The sequence below is a fragment of the Hypanus sabinus genome, chromosome 3 (assembly GCF_030144855.1).
Source record: "Hypanus sabinus isolate sHypSab1 chromosome 3, sHypSab1.hap1, whole genome shotgun sequence".
Taxonomy (NCBI): Eukaryota; Metazoa; Chordata; class Chondrichthyes; order Myliobatiformes; family Dasyatidae; genus Hypanus; species Hypanus sabinus.
The window spans coordinates 65,543,141-65,559,017 of NC_082708.1; the positions used below are offsets into that span (position 1 = coordinate 65,543,141).

Genomic DNA, 15,877 nt, shown 5'->3' on the forward strand with positions numbered 1-15,877 from the left:
TGTTATGTAAACTATCCTGCAAATATAGAAAAGCTATTATTGTCTTCATTAAAAATGCCCAAGTATGTTTTCCAAGGAATAGCTTTTGTTTTACAGTCTTGCTATCCAGAGAGAGATGTATCTAAAAGAGAAGCAGGAACAAAAAGAAGCCTACAAAACTGCATTGGATATACAGGTAAAGAAATGTGCATTCAAATGTAGGGCAACTGTAAAAACTGCTGTTTATGTACAAAAAGATAGAGGAAGTAATACAGCAACTTCTGTGGATTAGTTCTTTGAAAATTATACCACCCCTCTTAAGAATGTTGTTGCTGCAGGATTTCTTGAACTGTTTTGAAAGCTTTTTTCACAATAATTTTATTTGTCCTGGTAAGACAATATATAAAAGTAAAATCATGATCAGGATGTAAATTTTACAATATTGATGTTCCTCCAATAAGTAAAGTTATTATCAGCATTATTGCAAAAATATAAACCATCTTGACAAACATATTTGCTGGGTCATGTGATACCTCAATTAGACTATTTGATTCTATTATTAACACGTACAAACAAGCTGGATGAACTCAGCAGGTCGGGCAGCATTCGTAGAAATGAGCAGTCAACGTTTCGGGCCGAGACCTTTCATCAGGACTGAAGAAGGAGGGGGAAGGGGCCCTGTAAAGAAGGTGGGGGAGGGTGGAAAGTGCCAGGTGAAAAACCAATCAGAGGAAAGATCAAGGGATGGTGGAGGGGAGCAAGGATGGGATAGGCCGGTGAAGTGAAGAAGGAATGTAAGGGGAAAGCACTATTGGTAGCAGAAGAAGGCAGAATCATGAGAGAGATGATAGGCAGCATGAAGAGGAGATAGAGTGAAAGTGGGATGGTGGAAGGGAGAGGGAGGGAATTACTGGAAGTTGGAGAATTCGATGTTCATACCAAGGAGCTGGAGACTATCCAGACGGTATATGAGATGTTGCTGCTCCAACCTGAGTTTGGCCTCATCATGGCAGTAGAGGAGACCATGTATGGACATATCCGAATGGGAATGTGAAGCAAAGTTGAAGTGGGTGGCAACCAGGAGATACTGTCTGTTGAGGCGGATGGAGCGGAGGTGCTCAACAAAGTGGTCCCCCAATCTGCGTCAGGTCTTGCCAATGTAGAGGAGGCCACACCAGGAGCACCGGATGCAATAGATTACCCCAACAGACTCTCACAAGTGAAGTGTTGCCTCACCTGGAAGGACTGTTTGGGGCCCTGAATGGTGGTAAGGGAGGAGGTGTAGGGACAGTGTAGCACTTAAACTTGCAGGGATAAGCACCAGGTGGGAGATCTGTGGGGAGAGACGTGTGGACCAGACAGTCGTGGAGGGAACGATCCCTGCGAAAAGCAGAGAGGGGTAGAGAGGGAAAGATGTGCTTAGTGGTGGGGTCCTGTTGAAGGTGGCGGAAGTTGTGGAGGATAATATACTGGATCCGGAGGCTGGTGAGGTGGTAGGTGAGGACAAGGGGAACAGGGTCCCTGTTGTTGTGACAGGAGGATGGGGTGAGGGCTGAAGTGCGGGAAATATTTTGATTCTATTATTGATTACCAAAAGCTGAAGTGTTCTTTTGCCAAGTTGACTATTGTTCTTGATAAATGTGAATGAAGCCTCCATCAATCAGGGTCAACTATAGAATTTGCGTCCTAGCTGTCTTTGTGATACACAAGTCTTGAGCAGTACAATACAGAGAACAAGTTGTTGCCCATGTAGCAAGCTCCCCCCTCCACACATCTGATGAATCTAAAGGAATGACAGAGATTGATATATCTTGGCAGCAGCTTCACGGGAGTTGCAAGTTATCATTGAACTCAACCTAGGACTACCCCAAGAACTCAAGCTCTGGCATTTGCCCTCTGGGTTTACTCCTCAACACCCCCTCCCCGAACCCCCCCCCCCATGAGAGGGTATAGCTGAAAGGCATAGAAGGTTTGAGATCGAGTTTTCCCTCTTCTAGATGAGCTAACAAGCCCCATCTGCCTGAAGCGACTGGTTTTAAGGCACCAGTAACTTGCCTTTGCCCCTGCTCCTGTCAGTAGAAACTATTTTACCAGTCTTAGTAGCCAAGCCACACATGAAGGCCAGGAACTAGACAGTTGTCAGAGGCTATCTGAGATGTACACCTTTGGGAGCTTGTACCCATTACTACCCACTGCTATAAGAACCCTAAGGAATTTGATAAAGGTAAAACATAATCAAAATGTACATTTTATAAAAAGCTTAACATAACAGAAGAAATATGAAATGGTAGAAGTCAATTTTACCTGATAATTCCTTATGTTATTTTAATAATTACAGCCAATTCACTTACCTTAAAGAAGTTGCTTTAAACCCCATGATGCCTAGGAGGTATCCTGATTAAAGTTAGATTTATGAATTTTTATTCACATTGTGTCCTTTTGCACCAATGGAGGATTTTCTATTTTAAAAACATATTTTACACATGGGGTGAAAAAAAAGGGGACAAAAAGTAAAAAATTTTAGTCCACAGGACTTGAAAAAAGTAATGTGAATGGAGAAGAAGGATTACTTTTTCTCCCAAATTAGTATAAAATGTCATCATTCTATGAAGTTTGGAATGCATTTATTAGCCATGAACAACAGCGATCAAACAAGTCTGTCAAAAATATGCAGGAAACAGAGTATTCAAATGTTGTTTAATAATGCTGCAAAAACTTTCTGCTCTTGTCCATGAGTAGTTGGATAGCTTCAGAAAATTTTCCAGGAATAGTGAACAATTAATGACAGTTTTAATGCATTAGAGCCATCCATGTCTCTCCATGTGCAAGTTACCAAGCTCAATAAGGACTCCTCTCCTGAGGCTAGGCTAGGCACAGGGACATTTGAGCTGATGATCTGGATGAGCACTAGAATTGAGCCATTGGCTAGTTGCCTCGGAGATGTAGCCAGCTGTTGAGAGTAGAAGGTCAATGGAGGCTAGTCATTGGCATTAAGGAAAAGGAGGCACCATATTGAGGTCAGAGGAAGAAGACTGCTTATGGAAGTGGAGGAAGAGACTCCAAATGTAGGTATATCTGCTCATGCTATACCCATAAAGATAGAGGCAAGGAAGCTACCCACTCAGATGTGGGCATCAGCAGAGGGGCACCCAACAGCATTGGTGGATAAGCACCAACTGATTGGTGAAAGCACATTAGCCAGTTGGAAGGGCACTGGCAGGGCATTGGTCTGCAGCAGTGATAGAGGGGCACCAGGCTGCAGAATTGCTGGTGAGGACCAACCAGCAATATTAGTGGAGTCATCCAATCAGCTTCATGTTGTATGGACAGCTTGATCTGAAACCTGCCTGTCATTATACATCAAATAAAATAGCAAAAATAAACTCATTCACAAATATATGATGTTGACAAGACTTGAGTGCTTGAGTAATAGCAGGATTGGGCAGGGTAGGACTTTATTTCTTGGAACGTGGGAGATTGGGGGGTGAATGTACAGAAGTGTAGAATCAGGTTTATCTTCACTCACACATGTCATTAAATTTGTTGCTTCTTGTGCCAGCAATACAGCGCAATACGTAAAATGACTACAACACTGTGCAGAAGTCTTAGGCACCCTAGTTATATATACTGTAAGTGTATAAGACTTTTGCACAGTACTGTACATAGTCATTTCTCTAGGAAAGGGAAACTAAAAATGAGAGTCCATAGATTTATATCAAGAGATGAGAATTTTTAAAAGGAATCTGAGAAGCAACTTCCTCATGCAGAGAGTAGCAGGGATATGGAATGAAACTGTCCGAGGAAGTGGTTGATGGAGGTCCAATAATAACATTTAAAAGACATTTGGATAGGTCCATGAAAAGGAGGGGTCTAGATGGATATGGGCCAAACGTGTCAAGTTGGCTAGCTTGGCAAGGACGTTGGGCTAAAGGGCCTGCTTCCATGTTGTTTTACTCTGTCTCTATGTAATTTCTAATCTATCTATAGAGAAAAGAGAAACCACGTCAGTTGCCAGCATTTGTCCCAGATTCTTCTGGGCCAATCTTTGGTTGTTCTGAGTTACCTGGGAAGTCAGAAGAACAAAAACAAGCAGCACGTAAACTTTGTAAGGAGCAGATTCAGGCTGCAGCTGATCGTAAGAGAGATGCTATTCTGAATCAAATCTATGAGCAGAAAACTGAGTTGGAAATGCTGGAGAGAAGCAAAAAAGGGTAAGTGAAGGCATACTTCTCAGACTGAACTTTTGCTGTTTTGTGACCTGCTCCTTGAAGATGTACTAGGTGCTTTGTAGGCTAGTACCCAAGATGGAGCTGACTAAATTTTCAACCCTCTGCAGCTTCTTTTGGTCCTGTGAAACAGCCCCTCCCCCCCCCCCCATTCCAGACAGTCAGAATGCTCTCCATGGTACATCTATAGAAGTGTTTGAGTGTATTTGCTGACATACCAAATCTCTTCAAATTCCTAATGAAGTATAGTCACTGTCTTGCCTTCTTTATAACTGTATTGATATGTTGGGATCAGGTTAGGCCCTCAGAGATCTTGACACCCAGGAACTTGAAACTGCTCACTCTCTTCACTTCGGATCCCTCTATGAGGATTGGTATCTGTTCCTTTGTCTTACCCTTCCTGAAGTTCATAATCAGTTCTTTTGTCTTGTTGTTGAGTGCCAGGTTGTTGCTGTGGCACCACTCCACTAGTTGGCATATCTCGTTCCTGTATGCCCTCTCATCTCTACCTGAGATTCTACCAACAATGGTTGTATCACCAGTAAATTTATAGATGGTATTTGAGCTATGCCTAGCCTCACAGGCATACCATCTTATCTGGAACATTATCATGTTCATGTTTTTTTTTAGTGCAGGACAAAATATTGAAAACTACTTATAATAGTGATCAGAAACAGCATTAATGGGGGATGTAAAAATGTAATTAACTAATGTAAAATTTGGTCAAAATGAGGAGATAAAATCATAATATTAGCATTTGCTTTAAACACAGCTAATAACAATGAGGACATGGTTAATGCTTATTAGGAAATATCCTCACAAACTATCTGTGATTACAGGTGAAAATGGGCATTTCTTTTGGGTATTTGTATCTTTTGGGGGAAGAAATGAAATAAAAATTTCAGTATTCCTTCAGTTGTTCAATTGATGGTTGAGCTAAGGTTATGAAATTGTCTCAAACTTAAATCACTCTCAAACACTGCATTTTTGTTTGCAACTGTAAGATCTAAAGTAGTTGAGTACCAAAGGCTTTAAAAAGGATGAGGTGGGGAAGAGTGGATTAGAATATTACTTTAAAATCATGTAACATGATGAACTTCTATTTTACATGAACTCTCATTTTACTGATTGGAATTACTTGAACATTACGACAGCTCTATATTGCTCACATGTCATCACTTCACGACAATGACTTTTAGATTGATCAAATAAACATTTGTGTACGAGTCACAAATATGCAATCTAAATTTCAAAGAATTGGATCCTCGATTTCCTCACTGGCAGACCCCCGACAGTTCAGACTGGCAACAACATCTCCTCCATAATCTCCAACAGCACATGTACACCACAAGGTTGTGTGCTCTGCTCACTTTGCTATACTATATTCTTATAGTATACTCTGTATTGTGGGGTTAAGCACAGCTCCAATGTCATATTTAACTCTGCCAATCACACTACTGTCATTGGCTGAATCAAATGTGGTGATGAATCGGCATATAGGACAGAGATGGAAAATCTGGCTAAGTGGTGCCACCACAGCAACCTCTCGCTCAATGACAGCAAGATCAAGGAGCTGATTATTGACTTCAGGAGGAGGAAACAGGAGGTTCCTGAACCAGTCCTCATCAGGGGATCAGAAGTGGAAAGAATCAGCAACTTTAGATTCCTCAGTGTTATCATTTCAGAACTGCTCTGAGCCCAGATTATAAGAAAGCATGACACACCTCTACTTCCTTAGAAGTTTGTGAAGATTCAGCATAACATTGTGGCTTGGTATGGAAACACCAATGCTCTTGAATAGAAAATCCTACAAAAAGTACTGGATTCGGCCCAGTCCATCATGGGTAAAGTCAGCCCACCATTGAGTGCATCTACACAGAGTGCTGTCATGGGAAAGCAGCATCCATCATCAAGTACCCCAAGGCCATGCTCTTTTCTCACTGCTGTCATCATAAAGAAGGTACAGGAGCTGTGGGACCCACACCACCAGGTTCAGGAACAGTTATTACCCATCAGGCTTTGAACCAGAGGGGATAACATCACTCAACCTTTCACTAAGCTGTTCGCACAACCTATGGATTTGCTTTCAAGGACTCTTCATCTCATTTATTGTGTATTTATTTATTTGTTTGTTTATTGATTTAGTTAAGTATTTGCACAGTTTGTTATCATTTGCAGTTTATTTGTTTATTCATCCTGTTAGGTACGGTCTTTTATTGATTCTATTGAGTTTCTTGGATTTACTGTGTATGCGTGCAAGAAAACAAATCTCAAGGCTGTATATGATGACATAAACTGTATGTACTCTGAACTTTTGTTGTCCGTCTGAGGTATACTATTGGACAGGTTAGACAGGATTTCAGGATGTTCCAAATTAATTTGTAACAATGAAGTACTTTTGAATATGCTTAGCATAGTGGTTAGCACATGCTATTACATTCGAGATGTCAGAGTTTGGAATTCAATTCTGGCGTCCTCTTTAAGAAAGTTTGTATGTCTTTTCCATAAAGCACAAGGGTTTTCTCTGGGTACTCTGGTTTCCTCCTACAATCCACTGGTTAGTTGGTTATTCTAAATTGTCCTTTGATTAGGCTAGTTTTAATCTGTGGGTTGCTGGGCAGCATCTGGGTAGGCCGAAAGGACCAGTTCCATGCTGTATCTATAAATCAACAATTCAAAATGACTGAAAACAGGTTGTTTAATCACTATTGGAACATGTACAGGTCCTCCTCAGCTTTCAGACACCCATATTCTGTACAGCCCGTACACACAAATAAGTAGTTGGAAGACCAGTGGTATGGATCTGCAGGGCTGAAGAGATCTTCTGCCACCTGGCAACTCAGTTCACAGTCACATTTCTGACCACATATCAAGCAATTCACAGGAATGGAAACCTACCATAAACTGGGGACAACATGTACAAGATACGTTAATTATGTTCCTTTTGATAAATATCTAAACTGTGAAAACATGAATTGTCACTCTGTTATTAATCATATTTGAATGTTTTTCACAGCTTAATAGAGGAACATAAAAAGCGATATGAAAATTTACAGAGAATGCGTAGAACTTTAGAGGAAGCCTGGGATGAAAATGTAACTATGAAACGACTGAAAGAATATGAACAAAAACAACATACAAAGTAAGATGATGAAACTAGCATAATCATAAAATTATGTTGTAATTCAGTTTTATTAGTGTTGATAATCATTCCAATATCTGTAGAATTAATATAGTGATTACTTTAAATAAGTGTTTAATGCTTCAACCAAAGCCTGCGCTTCCTAATAGTAAGTAGGATTAAGACTCAAAATTTTGAAGAATAACATGGAAAAACATCAAAAGAATTCAACTGCATGAGCAAAGCTTGAGGTTGTAGTTTTCATTTGTTCTGGCCTTCACTTTAATACACTTAAAGTTTTGATTAAATGATGAACACACCATGCTCTTGCTTGCCGCTTAATTTTCAGTGCTAGAGAGGTTATTGAACAATAACCAGGCCTTAAAATGACATAAGACATTTACAACTAGAATTAATAAGTTGCAACTGAAAGTGGATATTTAATATACATATACAGTATATTCATGCTGTTTCTGTGTATTACATTGCTGAATATCATGGCTTTTAGAGGAATTTTTAATAGGTACTTCCTCATCTCTGTGAAGGACGCCACTTAAACTGCATATTTTGCCTGATAAAGCCATAAAATCAGAGAGATTTACATGTCAATGAATCTTAATTTGTATGCTCAAAGTGCCTATTCTATCCATTGTATGCCGACCTTCTTCTTGAAAGTCTTTCAGGAATGACAATGACATCAGTGATGCCTCTGATGAGAGCGAAGCCTGAACTGGGAAATGCAGGTGCACTTGCAGATCGGACAGGATATGGCCATTGAAGGGTTGGGTCATCTCTGCTTGCAGTCCTGGTGCTTTTGATCAGAGTCCTTCAGCCCCTGCTCGTCGAATGTGCTGGTGTCTTTGTAGACTGCCAGGTGCCAGGCAATGCGGTCTTTGGCCAAGACCTCCCAACCAGTCACAGGGATATTGTGTGCCTTCAAGGACATTTTCACACATTCTTTATAGCGCTTTGTGGGGCCTCTCTGCTTTCTGATGCCATGTGCCAGCTCGGAGAAGAATACCCTCTTTGGAAGGCAGTTGGCTTCCATCTGGATCACATGTCCAACCCACTAAAGTTGAGTCTTCATGATCAGTATCTCAGTGCCAGAGCTCCTGGCCCTTTGTAGCACTTTTGTGGTGAGGACTCTGTCTTGTCACGAGATGCCAATGCCATCTTTCGAAGGCATTGCAGGTAGAACTGGTCAAGCATCTTGATGTGCCTGCTGTATGGGGTCCATGTCTCACAGCCATACAGCAAAGAAGTCAGGATGACTGCTCTGTAGACTACCATCTTCGTCTTAAGCCGGATGCCAAGTTCTCCCCACACATGTCCATAGCCTGCTAAAGGATGCCCCAGCTTCAGCAAGTCCATTTGAGACCTCTCTCTCTAGACTGCAGGAGGTGGTGGCAGCTTCCCAGGTAGGTGAAGGCATCAACATTGTTGAGCAGTGTGCCTTTAATCTCAATTCGTGGTCCACAGGGTTGGTATGGGGTGCAGGCTGAAGTAGAACTTCTGTCTTCTGCAGGCTGATGGTCAGGCGGAATTTTCTTGCTGCCACAGCGAGGCAGTCAGTGAGCTCCTGCAGGTCCCTTTCACTGTGTGCTGCAAGAGTGCAGTCATCTGCAAAAAGGAAGACTCATACTATTGCTTCCACCATTTTGGTCTTGGCCTTCGCAAATCAAAGAAGCTTCCATCAGTCATGTAGCGAATTGTCAGTCTGTGAGAGAGCAGAGAACAGCATCATGGCAAACAGCAGGCTGAACAGAGTAGGTGTGAGGACACAGCCCTGCTTGACACCATTAGTTACTTGGAAGGGGTCAGAGGCAGCTAATTTCAATGACCCTGGTTTTGTGGAATGACCTGACAATGCTAACTTGGTAGGATGCGCCAAAGGCCTGTGTGACTTGATGGTATCAAATGTCTTCGTCAGGTCCATGAAGAAGATGTAGAGATTGTGGTTCTGTTCCTGGCATTTCTCCTGGATCCGTCTGACAGCAAAGATCATGTCCACTGTCCCTCTGTTAAATCCCACACTAGCTCTCTGAGACAAATCATCAAGGAGGTGAGAGGTAATCCTGTTAAGTATGATACGGGCCATGATTGAGCTGCTGTACCAGCAGTACATGGTCGAAATGACAATAAAATTGACTTGACTTGATCATCTTCCCAGCAATGCTCAGGAGAGATATGCCTCTGTTGTAGTCACAGGATGCCCTGCCTCCCCCCCCCCCGCCCTTGTTCTTGTACAAGAGGATGTTGTTTACTTCCCTAAAGTCCTGTGGTACACAGACTTCTCCCAGAACTGCCGAATGAGCTCTGTCAGCCTCTGAAGAAGACTTCCGGTGGGATCCCATCCGGGCCAGGGGCCTTACAGCTAGTTAACCACCTTCCCAGCTTCTATCAATGTGGGGTATCATCAAGGGCCTCCAAGACTGAGCTCTAGGGCATATCTTCTGTGGCCTGGTCATCTATCTGGGATGGCTTATTCAGCAGCTGGTTGAAATAGTATGCCCAGTGTTGGACAATGTCACCTTTGTCAGTAAGGAGCGCTCCATCCAAGGAGCATACAGGTGCCATGATATTGGAGGAAGTTCTGTATACTGCCTTTCGACCATCAAAAAACTTATTTGCATGTTCTGTTCAGTGTAGTGCTGAAGCTCTGCCACCTTGGCCTCCCACCACTGATCTTTCATCTTCTGCAGCTCAGCCTGGACCTTGCTATGGAGGTGCTTCAAGCGGTCATGTTTGGAGGTTGATTACTTGTTACTGAACCAGCTTGCAAAGGGTGACAATGTCAGAGATGTTCTCATCGAACCAATCCTGATGCTTCCTCTTGGGGTACCCGAGAACGGCACTTGCAGCCCTGTACAGGGTGCCTCTGAAGACAGCCCATGCTGTTTCTGGGTCTGTTTCCTCAGGCAGTTGCTCAAGGTGTTCCTCCAGTTTGCTGATCAGCTCTTCTTTGATGCTGGGGTCAGCGAGCCATTGAACGTCCAGCTTCCACTTAGTGGCAGCCTGCTGGCGCCTGTGTGCCCTGGCGATCTGAAATGACAGCTTGCTTCTCAGTGGGATGTGGTCAGTCCAGCAGTCTGCACCCCTCATCACTCTGGTGATAATTCCAGTAATTCCTGATGTCCCAGTGCCTTGTGATCACATAATCAATCTATGAGTGTGGGTGCATCCAGGTTGCCTGGAAGTCTGGAAGCTGAAAAAGGGTGTCGGTGGTTGTCAGCCCTTTTGCTGCACAGAAGGTGAGTAGTAGCTGCCCATTTGAATTCTCCTTTCCAAGGTCATGCTTGCCAGTGACTTCCAGCCAAGACTGATTGTCACTGCCTACTCGGGCATTAACGTCGCCTAGTAGCAGGATCTTGCTACCAAAGAGGACAAAGGCTACAAGAACATCGGAACACCACTATTTGCATATTCCCCACCAAATCACACACCATCCTGTCTTAGAAGCAAATTATCATTTACTATCATCATTGATGGGTCTAAATTCTGAAAAATATCTTCCCAGTAGCATCACAGGATGGTAATGGCTCAAGAAAGCATCTTGCCATCACTATATGATGTATAGTTGACTTGAAGATCTTCACTATTTAATAAACTGGTAGTTTGTTAACTCAAGTTAAACTCAATGTGCTAACAATTTTGAATTTACTTCACAGAGCGGGAAGCATTTTTCTACTTGATCAATCTAAGAACTACCGTCGTTGTTTTCAGTGTAAGCGGCGTTTATCAAACTGTGGGGAGACAAACGTTTGGAACAATTCATTCATTACAACTAGAACATAAAGAATCATCATATTATTAATGAGTATGAACAGTCAACTCAAATGAAAAATAATGAAAATTCCCATATTTTTAGTAATTAATGTTTCCATACATTTCTTTCAGATTAATGTGGATTTATTGTTTTCATGGGTATATATGTTGCATTGTTAATCATTTTTCTTATGAAAATGTTTTTCTACCATTAGATAACATTCATATTGCAACAGGGATGTTTGAAATAATTTCTAACCTTGAATACATAGAGGTAAAACAAACAAAAATGATACTGCTTTGGGACCTTCAGTTATGAAATTTGGATTTGGATACCTTTAACCTTTTATAAATAATCCCCAATAGTTTATTTGCTGAAAAAGCTCAGAGCTGTATATATTTAAACACTGAAATCTGAACAGCAGCTGTTTGGGCTAATTAGCATTCGATCAATTTTTATTCTAATGTTGATCAATCTGATCTTCATCTGGAGATTTTTAAAAAAAATCAAATTTAGCAGTTTTACAACATATTTTCTATAATAAATCACAAGTTTGGGCAGAAACTTTGAATTAGCAGTTTGGTCAGTCAATGGATAGATGCCTTTGTTCCTTATTTGTTTTCCATACATGAGAGACATGACCAGCGATTGGTGTTCTATAATGTTCTATAGCCACTTGTGCTATATTCATGTGAATTAGCTGAAATAAATAATTTCATGAAACAATCAGGCCAACATATATAAGCAGTATGGAAGTCGTACATGTGAGTTGTAAACTGAGTATGCAAAATTAAACAGTTTTTACACAATATTTGTTTTTGTTTTTTTTATCATGATCCATAACTTCACACAGTAAGTAAGTGAAGAGATTTTTTTCATAGCCAGCTATGACGGAGTAATGGGGAGTTGGGAAATTAAAATCACCATGTCAGAGTCCAATGATTTTGAGAGATCATTACTAATGCATCTACAATCTCTAAAGGTACCTCTTTTAGAACACTAGAGTACACTCACTTCTCCTCCTTCACATACCACAACATCTGGCACACTATTTTTGTCTTCCACAGTGAAGACTAGTGCAAAATACTTACTTAGTTCATCTGCCATCTCCTTGTCCCCTGTTATTATTTCTCCAGATTTATTTTCTAATGGTCCTCTATCCACTCTCATCTCTCTCTTGTTTTTTTGTTTACATACTTGAAAAAGCTTTTACTATCCTGTTTGATATTGTTTGCTAGCTTGCTTTGATATTTCATCTTTTCTCTTCTAACAATTCTTTTACTTGCTCTCTGTAAGTTTTTAAAAGCTTCCCAATCCTCTATCTTCCTGCTAATTTTTGCTTTGTTGTATGCCCTCTCTTATGTTTTTACATTAGCTTTGACTTCCCTTCTTGGGTACAGTTGTACTATTTTGCCATTTGAGTATTTCTTCATTTTTGGAATACATCTGTCCTGCAGCTCCTTCCAATTTACAGCTCCTCTCTCACACTACTGTAATTCCCTTTACTTCATTGTAATACTGCTAAGTCAGACTTTACTTTCTCCTTATCAAATTTCAAATTGAACTCAATCATATTGTGATCACTGGCTCCTAAGGGCTCTTTTGCCTTAAGCTCCCTAATTGCCTCCAGTTCATATATAACACCCAATCCAGTGTAGCTGATCCCCTAGCTCAAAGAAAAACTGCTCTAAAAAGCCATCTCATAGGGATTCAACAAACTCATTCTCTTGAGATCCATTACCAATCTGATTTTCCCAATTGGCCTGCATGTTAAAATCTCCCACAACTATCATGTTGCCCTTTTGATACACCTTTTCTATTTACTGTTGTAATCTGTGGTCCACATGCCAGCTACTGTTGGGAGGCCTGTATATAATTGTCATCAAGGTCCTTTTACCCTTGCAGTTTCTTAACTCAACCCACGAGGATTCAACATCATGGTCCTGGCATACTTCCCCTGTACTTGTCATTGAACCTCATGGGAACTATGAGAAACAGTTTGCATTGGAACATAGTGGGCAAAAAGATCCCAGGAATTCCCAGTTAGTAAGTTATTGAAAGGTATGTCTGGTCAGATAGGATGAAGGTCATGCCGGAGAGAGCATGCCTTTGTTTTGCAGTTTTTACCTGGGCCAAAGCTGGAAGTCTGTCCTGTTTTACTCTGTTTGAGTTTTTGGTGCTTATCTATGATATTCTCCAACAAGAGTGAATTTAACTACCATGAATTGCCATTGCCAAGTCGTCCTATCAATAACTGATGGTTATCACTGATCACAAACTCAACTGAAAAAACCACTTAAGTACTGTGGCAAAAAAGGCAGGTTAGAAGCTGAGTATTCTGTGGCCAAGGACTCCCCCTCTAACACTGCAATACCTTTCCATCATCAGGATGGAATGTACAGGATTGCAAAGAAATGTACAGCCTTAAGTAGAAATTACTACAAGCACAAGTTTTTTTCTTTGTAATGATTGCATTTTTGAAATATGGCAGAAAATAAATATTTTGGCTGCATTGTATTTTTAAATAACTTTCTGATTTTTTAATTTTGTTTATAAAAAGTTAATAGAACTTCCAATTACAAAATCAAAATGTGACTTCAGTCAATTTTGGGTATAAATTTCATTTCTGCAGCAGTTAAAAGGAGCAGCGAATTGAAGGAATTATCAGATTCCATAGGTAGATTTTGAGAGAGCAGATTCATGGGGTGAGAATTGAATAGAATTAATCCATCCACTGTTCAGTGAAACCAATTGAAGGTAGTGAACCAGTTGTGGATTTACCTCTCCTTGTCCAGGTACTATGCTTTCTCCAGAATTAGACGATGGAGTCTATGAATCAAGGATGGAGAGAAACAGGAGTAAGCTGGAAACTGGTGATGGCATAGGCTGGGGATATTTTTGAGTGATGATGGGCATGGTGGTGAAGCGTACATAGGAGAAGGTTAATATTTACTTGTGGGTCTCCCAGTTTAGGTCTGTAATTTTAAGACTGTGTTGCCTTTCAGTGATTCTTAAATGGACATTGAAGCTTTGCATACTAACTCACTTTTTTAAAAAATATACAGTATTTGTTTTTGCATGTTTTAAAAAAAACTATTCAATATATGTAATTGATTTACTTGTTTATTTATTATTCTTTCTCTCTACTAGATTATGTATTGCATTGAAGTACTGCAAAGTTAACAAATTTCACGTCACATGCCGGTGATAATAAACCTGATTCTGATTGAGATAAAAACACAAAATGCTGGCAGAACTCAGCAGGCCAAACCGCACTATAGGAGGAGATAGTGATGATGTTTCAGGCCGAAACCCTTCACACGTCATCACTACCTCCTCCCATAGATGCTGTCTGGCCTGCTGAGTTCTGCCAGCATTTTGTGTTTTTATTTATTTCCAGCATCTGCAGATTCACTCGTGTTGCCTCTGATTTTTAGAGTCTGATTTCATGTGTCTATGTTCCCTTGCATTGTTGAAAAGTCTGAAAATGGTCACAAATGTAATTTTTTTGTTCAAGTTATGATTCATTTGCATTAATACTTGTATATCAGCTGTAGACTCTCTTGTATCTACAGTAATCATGCAGCAGGCTTGTTTTCTGGAGTATCCATAGTTAAATCCATCTTCCAGATTCTCCACTTGGTGGAGCTGAAGGATTCTGAATTGAAGTCATGGAATAGAAATGGCTGTTCAATTCAATTCCTCTTGTAATTGTATGTAAATCAGAACTGCACAATTTCATTCAAAATTATCATCAGGGTGCCTTGCTGTTCATCTGGAGAACTCAAAGGAAATGTTCAAGGGTTCATTTTATTGTCAAAGTATGCATGTACAATACAACTTTGATACTTGTCTACTCAAGACAGCCATTAAAGACAGAAAGATCAAGGCTGTTGATGAAAGAAAAGACTAACTCCTCCCCAACCAGCATGAAAAAGAAAAGAAACAAACCTTGCAGACCCAAAATCCCCCTCGTCCACAGCAACAAACAGCCGCAAAAACATTCAACGTACCCGACCCCCCCACTCGCAGAAAAGAACAGTGACAGTAGCACCAAATCCCCAACCCACCCATACACACAAAAAATTAACAGATCATCCACCCATCAATCGACCACAAGAAATAAAACACCAAATAACTGAAGGAAACCTATGAAAAGTCCAGTCCAATAATCACATCAATTGCAGAATATGGGAAATGTATTTTTGCCTCATACGAGGAGAGCAGCCACATGAACTCAGTCCTTCCATAAAGAGTGACTGTTGACCTGGGTCCTACCACTACCAATCTGGACCAACGCACCGAACTGAATCCAAACTCTGAACCGGGGCTGAACACGCCAATCCGACCAGCGACAGACTCACGCCGAGCCATCGCTGACCCCTCCATGTTCACCTCAATGCTTCAATCAACTTTGCTGCACAAATGATTTCAAGGGAGCTGCAGAAAGAGTCACTTGTAACCCATTGCACATTAGTCATCACACTATGGCAGTTTATAGCTGATAATCTAGTTGTAATGCACTTACGGTGTGAGCACAGGTTGTTGACATGCAGTGAACTTTCTGAAAGGATATGAGCAGCATCATTCCTGATGATGAATATAAAATATACAACAGATCAGAATCAGGTTTATTATCACCAGCATGTGACGTGGAATTTGTTAACTTAGCAACAGCAGTTCAATGCAATTCATAATCTAGCAGAGAGAGAAAATAATATATAAAATAAAACAATAAATAAACAGGTAAATTAATTACATATGTTGAATAGATTTCAAAAAATG

At 40.7% G+C, this 15,877-nt stretch overlaps 1 protein-coding gene across 2 annotated transcripts in view; it reads left to right on the plus strand.

Moving 5' to 3' along the window:
• The window catches only part of LOC132391407 (coiled-coil domain-containing protein 81-like), a 90,101-nt gene extending 78,190 nt beyond the window's left edge, over nucleotides 1-11,911 (plus strand). For both annotated transcript variants that reach the window (XM_059964581.1, XM_059964580.1), the window contains exons 12-15: nucleotides 97-175; nucleotides 3,967-4,190; nucleotides 7,222-7,347; nucleotides 10,995-11,911. In XM_059964581.1, coding sequence (XP_059820564.1) covers nucleotides 97-175; nucleotides 3,967-4,190; nucleotides 7,222-7,347; nucleotides 10,995-11,121 — 556 coding nt within the window. In that variant the 3' untranslated portion in view covers nucleotides 11,122-11,911. The remainder of the gene's footprint in view (nucleotides 1-96; nucleotides 176-3,966; nucleotides 4,191-7,221; nucleotides 7,348-10,994) is intronic.
• Nucleotides 11,912-15,877: the final 3,966 nt, after the last annotated feature.